General features: G+C 43.0%; 1 protein-coding gene across 6 annotated transcripts in view; it reads right to left on the bottom strand.

Annotated features, from left to right (window-relative positions):
* Positions 1-411: 411 nt before the first annotated feature.
* MTCL1 (microtubule crosslinking factor 1) overlaps positions 412-18,315 on the bottom strand; it is a 118,935-nt gene continuing 101,031 nt past the window's right edge. For 4 of the 6 annotated variants that reach the window (XM_055705347.1, XM_055705345.1, XM_055705346.1 and 1 more), the window contains 4 exons: positions 14,132-14,437; positions 11,293-11,324; positions 8,329-9,868; positions 412-1,655 (listed from right to left, as the gene is read on the bottom strand). In XM_055705347.1, coding sequence (XP_055561322.1) covers positions 1,431-1,655; positions 8,329-9,868; positions 11,293-11,324; positions 14,132-14,437 — 2,103 coding nt within the window. In that variant the 3' untranslated portion in view covers positions 412-1,430. Of the gene's footprint in view, positions 1,656-4,672; positions 4,731-8,328; positions 9,869-11,292; positions 11,325-14,131; positions 14,438-18,315 lie in introns of all 6 variants that reach the window. The other 2 variants (XM_055705349.1, XM_055705351.1) reach the window with 1 other exon arrangement.

Here is an 18,315-nt window from a genome sequence, read left to right as displayed (position 1 = left end):
GCCCCGGTTTTATCGGTCTCTGTGTGTAATGCAGATGAGACCTAAGCCTGGATTATCACTGGATATGTCATATTTTTGGTATTACATTTAGCCGGCTGGCTTTCACTCCCGTGAACAGCTGAAAGCCACAAGCCGTACGGCCTCAGAGGCACTGAGAAGATGAGTCCCACTATCTGTGTGAGCAGCTGCTTTGCAGAGTTCGGTGAGGAAATTCAGAAACTTTCCCATGGCCTGATCCAGTGCTCACAGGACTCTGCAGAGCACAGCATACTATTTGGTGTTGCCATGATTATTTCATGTAAAGAAGCATTCTTCCCATATGAATAAAGGAGGAGTCTGGGGGCTTTTCTCCCCCCAGTTACATGAACCTGGGAAGTACAATCGTAAAAAAAACATCACAAGGCACTCGAGCAGCTTGTAAATACTGAGGGGTTTATTTCCACTTCACATGGTCTCCAACAGACTCTTAAACAAGACCGGTTACAATTTAGTATGCCCAGAGATCTCCATGGTTTTCCCAAAACAGAGGAAGTTCTCAGTAAATGCTGTACATAGCCAGCTGAACTGCTAACAATAATTTAAAAACTCCTTTTGTATAGTCAATGCAAGAATACCAACAATAAAAGTACAGTACAGGTAAATTCACAACAATATTACAGTGAAACAGTTTGACTCACATTTATGTGATGGTACAGTAGCAGTATGTACATGCACTAAAGTGCGAGGACCCAGAGGCATGCAAGTCAAGTATTGTAGGTGTATTTTACAGCTAACTCCGTAAGACTTTCTGAGGCATTCTTTTTTTTACACTTTTCCTTGTGTTTACCTGTATTTCCCTCCATCTCAATTAATACAAGCCTAGTGAACGAGCTTAATGGCTTTCTTCACTACTTAAAAGGTATCGCTTCAGACAGTTGAAGCATCTTTAAGAACCTTACTTTTAAAAACCAGTAACACTGACATTAAAATAGAATAAAATTAACTTAAGACCCTAGTTTTACATGAAATAATAAAAAAAGTCCAACCCAAAAAACCCAAAACACAAATCAAAAACATAACAGTGCAAATATAACCAAAAGGCAGTCAGTATTTGGAGAGAGCGCGAGCACGTATTCAAATTCCCTTAAAACTTAATTTACATTTTATTTTAAATCTTACTTTATATCATTTTTACCTTTTTTTTTGTTGTTTTTTTTTTGTTAATATACTGTATGTAGAAAAGATGGAGACAAAAATAGTTTTCTCAGCTATGAAAAAAATTAAGTTATTACAGGCACATTAACTGTTTCATCCTAGAAACAACTCTGTTTCCCAGGTCAGACATTCAGCAGCTGCATCTGAGAACATTCTTTGACCTCTCCAAGCGGACCTCTCTCCTTCGGGGCAGAGACGGCTGGCGGGCGACCTGGTGGAGGCGGGTCGCAGCCCCCCTATTCCCGTGTGGAGTCAGGCTGGTCGCCTCCCTGGCTGGGGGTCTCTGCTGGCGGCTCCTTGCTTCCACTCTCCTCTGAGGAAGTCAGGTCTCCGGTGGACTGCGACTGTGAGGCAGTAGGGGAATGTGAAGCCCATCGCGAAGGTGGGCGACGGTTCGCTGGTCTCTCTGGCCGGGAGAAGCAGGGTTGGAGGGACGGGGCTAGTGCAGAACAAGGTAGTTCCTTGGCAGCCAAGAGAGCAAAACAGCGGTTAGTGACTTGCATTAGAGGCTGTCTGGGTGTGCAAAGGATTAAGAAACAAAAGATTCAAACTAAGCTAAGCATCTGTCATGTCGCGGGACAAAAGCAAGCAGCAAACATCTGGCCATGTGAGGGCTCCAGGTATCTGCATATATGTCTGTGATTTATGGAACACGTAAGGAGAGAATGAAAGAAAGACGCTGGGATGAGCTGGAGTAGCTGACAAACTTCCATTTGCTAGTTCTCCTTGTGCTAGAAAAAGAAAAGTGCATTTGCATGATAATTCAGGAAAATCCACTATTCATCTAAGGGCTGACCTGGCATAAAAGGGCCAGGTTTGGAATTTGCAAGTGGGTTGAAAATCTACTACTGACTCCTTTTGTCTGCTTCAGAGTTCAGACTTCTTAGCAGCAGAATAATGACTACAGGAGTAGTTATGGTCTCCAGCTGGATGAATGATGAGGCTTACCTACAGATTTAATCTTCTGGAACATCACTTCTTAGTGCCAGCTGCTGAAGCCTGAATTACGGGATTCAGTGGTACTGTATGTTAAAGACAACATTCACAGGAATGGAAGAAAAAGGAAATTTTATTCCTCCACTAACTTTCCACTGTTCGGGCTTAGTTAGCCTGCCTTTGTGATTAGAAACAATCTGTAGTTGTGATTTTTCACCCTAGCACTAAGTTGGTAATTGTCTCTAATATTTATGACTTTGCTCCTAGTACAGCTAGGCTTCCTGCCTCGCTCCGAATGCTCCTGACACCAAGATGAGTGATTGTGGGAGCCAGTCTGTCTTGCAGTGCCAAAGCCAAGCTTCTGAATTTCACCACATCCTTTGTAATTTATAAAAGCAAATCAGAGGAGTTTGTCAACCTATAGAAATGTGTACACTGAGAAGCAGTCACTGGCAAGGACAGGAGAGTTCAATAAAAACCAGTCTCAAAGTCAGAATGCAAACTGGTGATAAATGGAGAGACTGGAAACAACACAATGCAAAGGAAAAGCTCTGGCATGGTAAGGCACAGGGGAACCACAGCAGCAGTACGATACAGTAGGAAGGAAAAGATTCAGCACACTATTTCACGCAGAGAAGGAGAAATGTGACTAGGGATGGAGGATACTGGAGAAGGTAACATGATGTGATTGGCAGTGAACAAACAAGGTGATATGCCATTGAACCTCTCCGTTGCATTGGGAAGACCAAACATGAATGTTACACGACAGGAAGATCAATTTTGAAGACACAGAGCTGAGGTGCGGGAAATGGAGCTTGTGTATGTGCGTGCTTTGGAGAGAGCGCATCATCAGACTTGGGGAAGCCTCTGCGAAGGGCAAACCTCAGTGCCTTTGGGCAATACGCAGCTAGCAGGGTGCTCTGCAGTTGCACATCACCGCCCAAGCCAGAGCTGTGCTTATCTGCCCTGGGCCCTCGCAGCGAACCATGGCAGAAGCTGGTCAGGGGGGCTGCAGAGCCTCGGTCTGCAGCGCTGCCTCTCTGCATCCTCGCCTCCCACCCCATCTCTGCATCCTAAACTTCACAACAAACCTTGCTAAAATATAAATCGTTGCTAACCAGAAGGTTGACTCCGTGTCCTTACCTCACCTTATCCCATTGTGACTGGGGCAACATATGGTCTGTGAAAGCTGCCACTAGACTCAGATTTATTAAGATAAATCCATATGTGCAGCAAACCTCGCAGGCAGTGCAACACGATGAATTGAGGCTATGAGATTTGTGGGTTTTGTCTTAGCCTCTTTCTAAACAGTGGCTTAAAATGATATCTCTGTAGTGTTGCTTAAAACGGTATCTCTATAGCGCTGCTTGCTTCTGGCTGCTTTATCCTGGTTTCATAGCAGTAAAGGAGAGTTAGCGTGGCGATAACGAAATTTATTTCCATTGCTGCCTCCCATTTCAAAAGCCTCTCTCCAGCACGCCTGCAGATGTTGGTCAGCTTTTACTGAACAGCAGGGTTAAGCTCGTCTTATCTGTGATGTACACATGCCCAGCACAATGCAAGGCTGCGCTGGTGATGGATGTTGCTCCAGGGCCAACAACTGACTGGCAGCGTAATCTTATAACGTGCTGGCTGCTGAGTCAGGCACTCCCACCCGCAGTGTGGCTTCCTCAGTGTGCGCTAAGGAAATCCCATGACAAGGAAACTGTCTGGAAGGGTTTGTGAAAGCCCCTCCTCACTTACCACATGTAGCTGTCATAGCTAGGAAGGATTTTAGAAAAATTAATATCCCGTGGGTAGTTTAGTTTGTTGGTTGCTTGCAGGTGTGGATGGACAGGCAGCACTTTTTAGGCTGGACACTAAAAATGGGAAGGATGATTTCAGATTTAGTTTGCAGCTATTTGCTAAACCAGGCTGTCGGCCACTGTGGCTATGCCTGTATTAATGAATAAATAAATCAAGCAGTTTTCTGGCTCTGATCTGGAGTGGATGGTCACAGCTTATGTCTGCACAGCTTCTCCCAGAAACTGGCCAAAACTGGGGTGGGAACAGCTTAATGAGGTGACCGTTGGCCATGGGCTGGTGCTGCAGCCCCCTCCCCAGCCCTCTCCACCCACTGCTGTAGCCACGGCTGGAGGGAATGCACCCCAGGGCAGCCAGAAGCCCTGCACAGTGCTGTGCATTTGTCAAAAAAAAAAAAAAAGAAAAAAAGTTTGTTACAAATCTGAATCCCTTCCCAACACTCTCACATACCTTTATATTGGTCTTAAAATCTGCTAATTTTTTAAAGTTTAACAAAAATCCCAACAGCGCAAATTTTGACTTAAGTGTGACCTCTTCATAGCCTGTGCTGCCGCAGGAGATGGCAGATGGGCTCCTGTCCTGAGCGCTGCCTGACCGGTGCCTGCGAAGGACCCCACAGTGATGCTGAGTGCGCACTGGTACCTCCGGAGCTGTGGTCATTTACTTCCCTTTGTTAAACCCACACGTTCAGAAATGATAGCTTTCGGAAAGCTCTGGAAACAAGGTAGAAAGGACTTACAGCAGTGAGGCAGGCAGGGTTAGAGTCCCCAGGGGGCAGTTAATAAGACAGTTTGGTTCTGGACAGAACAGACAGAAAAGAAAAAGAAAGCAAGTAGGTTGGAAAGAACTGTTTTAATCAATTATTTTTTTAAAGTGAAGGTTTCATGTCAGCAAGGAAGAAGTCTCCAGATGTTACTACCCACTCAGATCATGTTACCGCTGTTATCACAGGGAAACTAATAATCAAAAATAAAAGGTAAATCATCAGCAGAAAAGGATTTAGAAAGGAAGGAAGCAAACCAACCAACCTCTTACAATCCTAACACAGTCTCAGAAGTGGACATAGCATTAAACAAACCAAACATTTCCACTCAGCAGGGAAAGACATCTGTTATCCTTTGTCAACCTTGATTAAGGCTAGGGAAAAACCACATTACTATGAAAGAAGGATAAGTTGTAATTTTTTTGCTTTGTTTGATTTCAAAAGAGAATTTATGCTTAGGAAATCTTTAACAAGCGAAAAAGCAACCAATACTTTGTGTTTGTTGCTCATGCTTATGTTGCTTAGGTTTCATGAAAGACCTTTGCCTCACCCTTCTCCCTTGCTCCTCTTTAACAGTGATCCTGGATGGGAGACTCAAACTAAAGCAAAAAACCTTTAACTCTGGCAACACCTTCCCTTCTTTTCAACATTTCCTGTCCCATGCTGAACGGTTCAGTGGCAAGTGTGCGGCAATTGCTCTGCCCCGGCAAGCAAAGGATGCAGCAGCCGCCCTCTCCTCTGTGGGTCTTTGGATGGTCTTTTCACGGTGCTGCCTCCAGAAATGAGTCTGACCCCCATAACAGGACTGTTGTGTAACCTCCATGATTTACACCCTTGCTAGTCATGGAATTAAAATGTTCATACAGCACTTACGTTGTTAGTTAGGTAATGCTAATCTGCATTTTTAATAGTAATATTTATAAATCCCATGATACGCAAGTAAGACAATGGTTTGCTGAATTAGGAGGATAAGACACTAGTAGGCTGCACTGGGTGAACATGAATTTGCTTGTAAGCAGCTCTGGGCAAGTTAGAAAATACAAAGTTATTACTACTCTGTATGCATATACACTCATGCACACATACATATGTATGTAAATATTTAAATATATGTACGAAATGTATTTCATATTTGCAGCAGGACTATAAAAATGTAATTACACTACTCAGAAGCTCAAATTAAAGAAAAGCCACCAACAGGTGCTCCACGCAAGTCTAAAAGTCATTAATATACCATGCCACAACTGCAGAAACAAGAAGGCATTTGGTGGTAAGAAGGTCACTTGTCTTGGACAGAAACCAACAGGTGAGGGGGAAGCAGAGCAGGGATCTACAGGAGGGTGGCAGGGGCAGTGCTGACATGACACTGCCCCAAGCACAGCCTGCCTTCTCCAAGGCCATCATTCGCTGAACTCCTCTGGCTTTGTACAAAATGTGCAAAGTGGAATTTGTACAAAGTGTAATTTGTGTGGTTAGTGTAATCCATAAATAGCCCAAGACATCTCCAGAGTCTAAATTTATTTGTGGTTTTGTTTTCAGCAGCAAACCCATGCTCCATTAAGTATATCTTGTAGAGCACCACCTCACCTAGGAAAAACTAACTTCATTGTGTGGACACCCACGCCCTTCCTCTTCAATGCACATTCCTGAGAAATGACAAGACCATCCAAAGTTCATAATAACCTGTGCATCTAGACAATGGTTAGAGCGACCGAGTAAGAGTTGCAAGGAAAACCAAGTCTTAGCTCTGAGGCTGGGAACTCAAAAAAGAAAAGGCAAAAGATACTGAGAATTCACAAAGAGGAGCAATTTTCTACCAGGTTGATGGTCAATGAGTTTTTGCTAAACAGCATTGACCCAAATCTCTGTACATAAAACTCAGGTACTGACACTAGCTGCATTTTGCCAACAGCAGTTTCTGATGTCATGGGATGACACCCGTTTATTCATACTTGAAATCTGACCAGACATCTAAAAGCTGCAGGAGGAAATCAAGAGCTTCCAGGGATGCCTTGAAGGCAAAGCTGAGTTGAACCTGTAAGAGTACAACACACTTTCTAATAAGGACCATTAGTGCATTCCCAGTATTTCAAACCAAGGACAAAATTCAGATAGCTAGAAAGAGTCACATAAATGAGACTGCTTTCCACTTTTATTCACTCTGAGGTTTGTGCATAAAGCCCACTTTTATTCGCTGTTAATTATAAAGTGCATGTAGTTTCTTTTTTATATGTACAAACTTTCTTATTTATATCTCTTTAAACTGCATATAGGGAATATATCCTCAGCTTTAGATCCTCTGTTAGGCAAAAAAGATCACGTCCTCTGAGCAGTACCTGCAAACCAGGAACCCATTGCCCATGGAAAGCACCCACTAGTACAAGGCAAACTGCAGATCAAAAGTCTCAGCGCCTGGGTACCCACAAATCCTTCAAGCCAAATGTTGAGTTAGAAAATGGGGTTTGAACCTTCCCCTGAGGCTAGCTGAGGCAGGAGTGGTAGAGGTGAGCCCAGCGAGGCCATGGTGGGATGTCCGGTGCACGCAAGGGTCAAGGAGGAGCTGTTGCCCTGTGGCTGGGGCCCAACAAAACATCAGAATGCTAAAGGGGCAGCATGGGGCACAGAGGATGACGGGCTCCTGCCCCTGCCCGGGGTGCTATCACTGATCAGGAGGGCACAGGCCATTTCAGTGCTGCGCCAGAAAGGCAACAAGCACTGGTAAGATCTGAGCATAATTCAGCTTCTTCAGGCCTCCTCAGGCCAGCAGTCTTAGGGGTACAAAGGTTCACCAGAAACAGGAGGCTTAATAACTGAATAACTGATAACTGAAAGCTTTTGTCCATCATTTCCCCCTCTGTTTTGTTGATTGCTCTAGCACATTACTGTACCTGAGACTCTGACCCTCGATACCTGGGCGTACTTGCTGAGACAGATGATGACTGTTAACGCTGTTGACAGCAAGATACCAATAAAGAGTTCTTAAACGCTAATTAGGTATGTGCTTGTCGATTATCTTTTGGGGTTTTTTTCCTTTTTCTCATGTTTATGAGGCAGCAACAGTAGGTACCAAATGTCATGCCATTTAATCACGTTCACAGACCCGAGCCAAACTTGATCAGATACATCCAGAAAAGGTATGCTGAAGGCCCTGAAGTTTTGGTTCAGGGTATTGTAGAGACTATTTTTCACACAAACTTGCTAACACCCATTCCTGTGTAGGAGGAGAAGTCTACCCTTCCATCCAGCATAAAAGAGAAATCTACTTGAGTCCCTAGAGAACCTGTAACATGTGATGTATTTTGGGACAGAAAACTCGTATCCCAGCCGTACAGGGGAGAACCATTTTTATCCTGTAAAGGCATCTTTATCCTGTAAAGGCATCTTTATCCTGTAATGGATAAAGCTCTTCTGATGCTTTCAAGCCTGATAAGCTGTCAGGTTAGAAACTCAATTCTTTAATGAGTTCTTCAGTGGCTAATCCAATAGTTTCATGACTGCGACTCGCTGGTGGTACCATGACAGGACTAGGATATTCATTGCAATACTAACTAGGACTGCAAGAGATCTCACAATGCATTTGTTCAAAGAAGAGTGCATTTAGCTATAGGAGGAAAAACAAACAAACTCATTACCTCTATGGACCCTGGATCTACTTTGACAATTTCTCCTGTGCTGTTGTCATTGCTAAGATTTGGTGGGCTGTGTGAAGGTAGCCTTCTCTCTTCCTTTAAGGCATGCTCCAAAAGTTTCTTATTCAAGATCCTGGCAGCATTTTCTGCAAGCGTGTACCCTGGAGGAGCAGATAAATCCTGCCTGATACTTGTCACCTCAGCCCCTTCTTCCTTTTGTGTCTCTGTCCCCAACCGGAGAGGACTGGGTGATCTGCCACGAGCATTTGTACATGGCTCCTGCACTGGGCCCAGTTCTGGTCTGGGTTCTGCTGACCTGGACCGGCTGCTAGACCTGGGGCATTTTTGGAAGGTCTCATGAAAGATGGGGCTATGGTCAATAATGTTGAACAAACTGGAGAGGCCATCGTTGATAGTGGTGTGGACAGGACTCTCCCTTGTGGTAGTTGATCTAGCCCAAGCGGACTCGCTGAATCCTTTCTGAGGTGTGCCAGGCAAAGTCCGGTTATTTGGCTGGTCTGATTTGGGAAGGACTTTTCTTTGCAGCTTTGGAGAGCCGTATTTGGGGGAGCAGCATGTGCGTTCAAACTTAGCCTGGACCTTTTCAATGACGGGGGTCACTTGCCTGCTTCTTAGGCTTCTGGATGGTGAAGAGACAGGCGTGGACCCCCCCTTTGGTGTCAGACACTTGTGTGGACTGCTGGTGATACTGCGCAGGGTTTCCGTCTGCAAGCCAACGCTGATCGTCTGGGTGGTCTGTGTCCCTGTTGTTCTCATACCGTTGGTTTGACATGCGGTGTCCTTAAACTGAGGCTCTGTTGAATTAGAGCGTATTGCATTTCGGACAGAGAAAGCCACCTCCTTCATATCGTCGCTCATGTTTTTGGACATCTCCAAGCTGTGCAAGGGTGAGGCAAAGCCCACAGTAGTGCAAATAGGACGTTCAATGGGATGAAGACCACTCTCCAGAAAATCCTTATGACAAGACCATCTTCCAAACATATCCGAGGAAGCACCTTTTGTCTCAGTGACATTCCCCATAGCTTTGGTCACAGAAAACAGGAAATCCGGCTCAACCTGGTTTTTCCCTTCACTGCCAGCTATCACTGAGTTATCAAACCTACGGACAACCGGTGGGCTGTGAAAGACCCGAACTCCCATTTTTTCGGTTACACCGTGACTCCTCGTTGGCTGCTTCTGGCAGTGCTCTGGGCTGGTCATGGTGTTAGTTGTCATAGTGACACTGGTGGTGAGGTACCATGATGATGCCTGGAAGGGATCTGAAGCAGGATCATTCCCAGCTTTCCCAATTTCTGTCCTTTCTGCCCAGCCTTCTGCAGGCTTCTCGGTGGCCCCACCATGGTTCCTAGTGTTACTGTAATCCCAGTTCTTGTTGAACTCCTCGATGTATTTCAGATCATCAGGAGACAGGGGAGGGGTTATGTCATCTTTGCTGCTGGATGAAGGCAAGTTTTTTTCTGGTAGGAATGGAGAAATATCCATCAGGCGCTGAAATTCTGACATGGAAGAAACGGACATTGCCCTGGAGAGGGGAACATGAGAGGGTCACTCATAAGCTCGGAAATGCACACAGAGCAACTTATTTTCAGCAGCAACCCAACTCAGGAAACCCGACTTTTACCATCTGCTTATAATCTAAAACTGTTTCAGCCCTCTCTTTCATTAGTTCCCTTACATTATCGTCAAAATACCTGTGAAATGCAAGCATTCCTGATGTGTCATTAATAGTAACAAATGGTTTATTAATGGCTCTTAATTTACTGTTTTCTCATGGATTACTGCTTGGCAAATGTCTGAAATATGAAGCAGTAGGATCCATTTAAGATATATATCATTCACAGAAAGTGAGTGCTTGTGTCAGTATCTGTGGGTGCTTGTGGCAACACAAGGCACGCTTTTCAAAGCAAGGGTGGAGTACTTCTGACTTGCTGGGAAATGGACAAGTCCACCCCCGCTCCTGAGACTGCCGGAGTTGCTGGTGCATAGCAGTGTCAGACACCTAGCCTAGACACTGTTACATTTGGCGAGTTGAGCTAGTGCTACAATTCAGCCAAAGGGAATCATTTTGTGATAATGCTGGATTTTTGGCTTTCCTGCATTTTGCTAGTTTGTACAAATCACAAAGCATTCAGCTGAGTTGTCCTACTGCTTTGTTTTACAAAGAAATCAAACCGAGAAAGAAGCTTTCTGAATGGGACTACCTAAAAATGGAAATGAGTGTAGTTATCAGAATCAGCTCAATGAGATAACTCAAGCTGGGTGAGGATTCAGCAGGCAGTGGTTTTTATGTATCAGTGATCCAGAGGATACAGTAAAATCACACTGTGAGTTTTTCATCAAGAGCACCAGCTGCAGTTAGGGTGCATCTACGCTACAGGGAGTCAGGTGAGATCAGAAGCACAGTTTTGAAGTGGATTTCCTATTCAGATGCTCTGATTTGCATTGGGGCGGCAATGTCAGAGAGCATGAGCTGGATTCCTTTGGGATGAAAGCAAGCTGGAAGATGCTCTCCAGAAGCACAACTAATGCACTGTAGGGTTAGGTGGGTATTCAGCCCATGGGGTCAGACCAGCACTAGTCCAAAGCAAAATCTCTCTGACATGCAGGGGCATGTCAGGTCCTCAGCATCAACTGTTTTCCTCTGTATATCGATGTCTACAGCTCTGCGCTGCTTGCTAAGGTAGGCATAGCCTTCAGAGTAAGCTGCAGCTTCATGCACTTTCATACAGTTTGATCTTTGCACCACAGCTGAATGTGGCCCTAGTTAATCAGAGTAGAAGAGAAGCATATTGAGACAAATTAATCCCTGGGTAAATCCATTAATCTGGCTTGTAGGCTGCTTAGGAGGCAACACAGCTACACCCTGGGTTTGTGGTTTGGGCACCAGAGAGCTATAGCTCTGGCAGCTGAATATTTGCTGGGTTTTTCCCTGTAAGTTTTACTCACCTTTGAAGATTTCCTTTGTGTGTTTCTTCCTCCTGAAGAAAACCAGAAACAAACAGGATAAGTTATTTCTGAACCTGTTGGTGGCGTTAGCTTGTGGGTGTTTTGTCATTCTTCCCATTAGTTGCACCAGGTATGTTTGCCTCTAAAATGTGGCTCATTTTCCCTCTGGTAAGGACTCTTAAATTGCCAGTGGGACTATTCTTCCCTTTGTACATAGGCAGCAGAATGGGCAATCCCATCAGGACAACAGACTGCAGAGGGAAAGCCTGTATGCTAAATCTACAACAGCCTTCAACTTTTATAGTCCTGTCCAATCACAAACGGAAGCGAGCTGTAAAAATGCCTTTTTTCCACATGTACAATATATTGTTTTGGACAATATATTTGTGAGTGAATTTGTTCAGTAGAGGCAATCTGCTTTACGCCAGAGACCTAGCTGTGATGAAATAAGAGATAAACCAGGGTCCTTTGACATAAAATTTGATTATACGTTCTCTAGGAACCAACAAATGGCACCAGTTGAAACTCATTAAGCTAGTTATATTAAATGTGTGGGAAGACAGTTACTTGTTTCATAGGGGGAATACCTACAGCTTGCTAATGGCATTAAGATGTCTTTATGGCAATTATTTCCCTATGACAATTCCCATAATGAGTTGGATTTTTTAATAGATACTTCTGAAGCAATTGCTCTGCACTTATTTTAACTGTTTGCTTATATTACTAATAAGCTACAGGGAATACAAAATATGATCAGGAAAAAGAGTATTAGTACCTATTACTTTTATTTGACCTCAAGAAATTGAGAACATTATTAAAAGAGAAGTGTATTTCAAATTGTGACTACTCCAAAAAAGCAGCACTTAGCAACTACCTTTCTGGTATTTTATCCAGAGTCAGGGTCAAAAACAGGAGTACAGTGATCCTCCTTGCCTTCACTCTGGTGTAAGTCTGGAATAATGTTGGTGGCTTCAGTGGAGTTACTGCAGAGTAAACTGATCAAACTGAATGGACGATCAGGCTGAAGGCTGGACTGACTGCTGCAGTTAGTACCGCAAAATAAACACAGTGGAGAGGAGCACTCAGCAGGCTGCAGTTGCCTCTGTGCATCCTCAGTTAAGCTATTCATTAAACTCCCATCAGTCTCGCTTGAGCAAACCCTCTGAGGGGAAATTACTTTGCCCAGGTTTCACTAAAGCACGCTTTGAAGGAAAGAAGCTATGCAAATATCACAAAGGATGAAATTTTGCTGCCAACACTTTTGTTAATGGTGGTACTGTCTGAAAAACAGAAAAGGGAAGAGAGATCTCCATTCTTGAATATCAGACTGAATTTGAAGGAAAGAAAACAGCAATCAAAATTAAACACAAAACATAAATCCCTGACACTGGTACCAACATTCTTCACTGAGCGTATGAAATAAAAGCTAAGAAATAATAAATATGGGATCCCACACTGCCAGCCATACATTTATGGCACTGAGGGAGGAAAATCTAACTGGAACACACAGGTACCTACAGCTACTTAAAATGTAAGAAGGGTGGTCACATTTCTTGTCTCTCTCAATCTTTTTTTTAATTCTTCCTCTCAAAGAACTTGATTTCCCAGTCCTGTAGCTGAGTAGCAATGTTATGTATTTCCAAAGAATTGCTTGCGTCAAATTTTCACAAGTGCACATGTTCAAGTCAGGGCACTTCAGTGAACCCGGTCCTGCAGGGAGCCTGAGATCTGACCCGTTGACAAAACTCTTTTCCAGAGTGGTCAGATTTTCAAGCCAGAGTACACAGATACATCTTTGACTGGGAAGCTTTCACTTCCCTATTTGCTATAATGTGTACACTCAACCAGTATTTTTGTGCCCAGAGAACAAGCCGAATGTCTAACCCAGGTGCAAAAATCTGAATTTTCAGGCAAGAAGAAAATACTCAAAACTTGCACCAAGCAACGTGCTGCCTGCTTGATAATTTTAACTTCTGGCAGTCTCCGAAAGCTTCTTGTTCTGTAACAGCTGCTAACATTCAAGGAACAATAGAAAATAAAGGAGATATTAGCATTTAGAAGTTGTAATGTGTTTCTAATTTCACAGGAACCATTAAAGTATATAGTTGTGGTCAGTGTGAACATTCTCATGCCGCTAATGTCACATGCCAGTTCACAGGCTGCTTCGTAGCAGCATATAGGGACAGCAACCCTGGGTTTCATTCAGCAACGATACAAACAAAACTGTGAAGACCTGGAACTGGTGCAAGTAAGCCTGCAGTGGTGCAGATTTTAGCAGGACACAGACTACTTTCACTATGTCCCAATGGCATCTCTTAGCACTGCGTTTTATGTCTTTGTAGCTTTATGGTGTGACCTCAGGGTAGGTACTTGGCTGATGAAGGATAACTCTATTTCTTTAACATCTCATCTCAGTTATTCATGCTAATCTTTTTAGATGGCAAGCACAACGCAACAACCAGAAGTGCCTCTCTACAGTACTCACTGCTTTACTAACAAAATACAGCCCACGTTTCTTCAAATATATGTAGCTACTTACAACTGAAGAAGATTTAAGACCTTCTAAATCAACATAGTTATCATACATAACACGAATGGCCACCAGCTGAGGTAATCTTTGGGACCTTTAGGCTGGCTCCCAGTTTCTCAGGTGATTGATACTGGTCCAATCAGCATATTAACAAGGAACGAAGTCTTGTTCATGCCAATTCACTACTGGGTAACTGTAAGCAGTGCCTGTGACACAACATCTCCCTTCCTACAGCAGGGATGCTGGACCAGTTCTGACCCATTCTAAGGGACAACATGCTGGCTTGTTAAAAGGTAGAAGAGCACATACTTCCATTAATCCGGGCAAGAATTTCTCCCGCTCCAGCTGCCGAGACCGGTGCTCATCAGACTCGTCGGGGGAATCAAGAGACAGGGACTGCAGAAAGAGGTTTTCCGTGGCGCTGCAGCGGTCACTTTCCTTCAGCTTAGACAGTGACCGATCATCAAACTGAATGGCGTCAGAGTCAGAGTAGGATCTTGACCCCATTGGCCGAGGTATGTGAAGGTTCCCCTGGGTCGTGAAGGGACGAAGGTTACTCTCCTTCTGGTCACACAGAAAACCGCTTCCTCTTCGTGGGCTCACTTCTTTCTGAAGCTGGAGATGAGGCAAATTAAAAGGAACAGTGATTGCTTACATAGCGTATGGCATTCTGCAGAACTCGTCCTTCCCCAGAAGCGGGGCACCTGTGCCCTGGGGAGGCACCACGAGATCACCGCCTGGCTCCAGGGATGCCAGCTTTGCTGTACTGGTCCTTCCGCAAAGGGAGATGTCTCTAGGACTTTGATGCTATTACTCATGAGATTTTGAGAGACTAAATGTGTATATGTATAGTTTTGTTTGTTTACATATACAGGTATACATATATATACACACATACACACTGTGTGTATATATATATATATATATACACACACAAAATAATGCATCTGTCTTTAATCTGATTTTTAAGGAAACAAAACAACACTGGCTGTTATTTAAAAGCATTCTTGATATGAGATCCTAAAGCAATACAAATAGAAGCTCAAGGAAGGGTGAGTGACTTGGAGTCTCATGAAAACAAATGTATTTTTCTTCTGGTCAGCAATACAAAGTTTGTCCTTTTATGTACATCACTTGTTTCCAGAGGTGGAAAATTCCACTTAACAAAAGGCAAATGCTTTGTTCTACAGAAAGTCTAACCCTAATGCATGGCTAGAAAGTTGACTATTTGTACAGAGCAGCATTGTCAAAGAGATTAATTAGGCAGGCAAAGCACGTTTCAAGAAAATGCATATTTATAGAGGGGCCATCAAAGGTATTAACTCTTTTTAATTTTGCAAAAGCTGGGTGAGGAGAGGGTGAACCACTAGTGAAATTGCCAATTTAAAAATCCGATTATATGATCAACTTCTCCTTTAATTGTAAATACAACAGGATAGATGAAGTAAGTGATATTTTAAAACATGATGATGAATGACAGCAGGAATCATAAGTAACTCTGATGTTTTGCTAGAGCAGTGTGCTAAGATTATTGACAATAACTTGCAAATGCAAGTCATTCACTAGCACCCTGGAAGCTGAGGACCTGCAAAACATAGCATGAGGATAACGCTGATAACACACTGATGTTTTAGTTGTTGCTAACTAGCGCTTACTCATAAAGACTTTTCAGCTTCTTATGCCCTGACAGTGAGCAGGTTCTCAAGAAGTCAGGAGGAAGCAGAGCCAGGACAGCTGACCCAAACTTGCCAAAGGGATACTCCACAGCACAGAACAACATGCTCAGTATATAAACTGGGGCAGTTGGCCGGGGCGGGCTGATCACTGCTCAGGGACTGGCTGGACATCCGTCAGCAGAGGGTGAGCAGTTGTATTGTGCATCACTTGTGTTTTTTTCACTTGGGTTTTATTCCTCTCTCTCTCTCCCTCTTCTTTGCATTATTATTATCGTTGTTGTAACTATTTATTTATTAATTATTATTATTATTCAGTTATTAAACTGTTCTTATCTCAACCCATGGGTGTTACCTTTTTTTGATTCTCCTCCCCATCCCACTGGAGCAGGCCTGGGGGAGGAGTGAGAGAGCAGCTGTGTGGTACTTAGCTGTGGCTGGGGTTAAACCATGACATATTTTGTGTATACCTAGTCCCAGTTGCAAGCCCTTCCAGATTTTCAGAGATCCTATAAGGATAACGATCTGGGAACCTTTATGAGAAAACAGTACAGATACTGGCTCATTCTCTGAATCTGACAGGAGAATGAAAGTGAGAAATACCAGCCTAACTTTTCAAGAATGACTAATGATTTTGAGTCCCTGTGTGTTTATGGCTTTAAACCCACAACTTTTCATACAGGTGATTTTGTGGGTTTAAATATTTGCCAGTGCACTCTGTGCACAATTAGCTTTAGAAGCACAGTGGAGAGAGATTCTCTAAGGGAAAACAAAGTGATAGTGTACTTAAATAGACAAACCCCACAAATTTTGAGCTCTGAAAAAAGTAGGTCATCAAGTTTTTTATATGCCAGCAGTATTCCCATAACCATCCAGAGTAAAGTATTTTATATATTATATATGTTGGTGCGAGCTTCCCCCTTATCATACATGTATTATTCAAGAGCTGTGTCAAAACAGGCAGGCATAAAGCATTAATGTGAAATTTTGCACACATGCTTCTGCTATCTCTTAGACTCTGTTTTTCAAACATGCACACTGGCATAGTCTCCTCATCCTCTACATATTGCCATAGATGGAATACACACAGAAACCTCCGGGGAGAAGGACTTCAGAGATATACTAATTGTTTCCATATAAAGCAGGGCATGACTGCAATCTGAGAGGTTATTCAACTGAAAGCTTGCAAATATTTGGAAGCTTCCTGTCACACAGGGAAATGTTTGATTATAAGGAAAGAGGACTTACAAAGTTTTGCAGGCAGGTAGCCAAGTTTTCAAACGCTATTTCTGATCATCTAGTCCTCTGAAATTAGCTTGACGTAATATTTTTTATTTCCCTACTATTGCTAATTCTGTGTACAACTCTGTTGTAAATATATAGTTGAAGCCTAGAGGTTTGAGAATATTAACAAAAGAAATCAGCTCCCCGACTAGCTAAGAGCTATTTTGTAGGCTCTCCCAAGATGACAGTGAGAGGTCAGATTTAAAGAGAATTAAAGGCTCGGTAGCATTAACAGGGATTTCTCTGTTGCTTCCATCAATGGCCCTCATTCCCAGGGGACAGAAAAAGCAGTCTTTACCCAGGTGAAGTCCCTCAAGCTATTGAGGATACACTGAAGAGGTAAAACTACAAAATACCATTCATAGGGACAGCAGAATAAACGTCCAAAGATGTACCAGTGACTTTCTGAAGAAAAGTTCATGTCTCCATCCTCAGGATAATAGGAAATTTTCTGAGGGTTATTTAATTTCCATTGTACATGGATAAAAGTGGCAGTTTGGCCACTGAAATGCAACAGTTAGAAACCAGCCCAGTCAAGCCATGGAGAACTCGGCATCTCCTGTCACTGAACCCTGGAAGCCAGGCAATTTGCATGAAGAGCTCTGCTACCAGCCTTTCTAGCTCATACATGTTGGTTGTTTTATCTCAGGAGATACACTATTGGGCTGCATTATAAGAGCTAGCACAACAAACTGCATTAATTATACACAAAAGTCCTCGGATAAATGGGAGATTAAAAAATCCAGAATATTGTTTATTGATATTTTTGAATTTAGAACTTAAAAAATCACCTTTTTTGGTCTGTAAAACCTTCATATTGGTCACCGCCCACTCAGACCTACACTTCTAGCAGTGATTTTAGAAATATCTGTAGAGTGCAGGATTTTCCAGAATTGTTCTCTGTAGGTTTAACAGCCATAGCTTAAACTGAGGTTTAATCTTGCTCTGATAATATTTACAGCCTGGTGCGTTTTCTTTAGCTTCTTGTTGCAGCTCAGGCAGAGTAATGTGAGACATAGTTAACGAATCCTTTCCAAAAACTGCTCATGAAGTTACACTGGGCTTTCATCAACCTAACCTGTGAAGCTACTCCATGTTTTGTTCAAGCACAGTGCTTCCTAGAGAGCATGCACAAATCTGGTGCTGTTCCATTTCTGATGTCCTAAGGACAGAAAGTATTGAGTTAATTGAGGACCCACAATTTCAGTTGTTTTTCTTACTTTTCCTGGAATACATGACCCAGAGCTGAACAATGTTCAGGCAAAACCGATGTATTAACTCTGCCTCATTAAACTTTTTATTTTTTGTGTGGCTTCCAGCCAGATAAAATCATTAGGTGTGATTTGTCTCTGATACTAAGCAGACGAAAATATGGATAGGCATGAAAAACAAGGGGATAGGTATGCAGTTATCAGATTTGCAAATGATAGCAGAGTTGTGCACAAAATTCATGTGACCAAGGTCAAAGTTGTATTCTGAATATTTAATATTGATAGCTGTTTATTTGTTATCAGTCAGGGCTCTTCATGTTAACCC

Source organism: Falco cherrug, chromosome 3 (genome assembly GCF_023634085.1).
Source record: "Falco cherrug isolate bFalChe1 chromosome 3, bFalChe1.pri, whole genome shotgun sequence".
NCBI classification, from domain to species: Eukaryota; Metazoa; Chordata; class Aves; order Falconiformes; family Falconidae; genus Falco; species Falco cherrug.
This window is presented reverse-complemented; position numbering and strand designations above follow the sequence as displayed.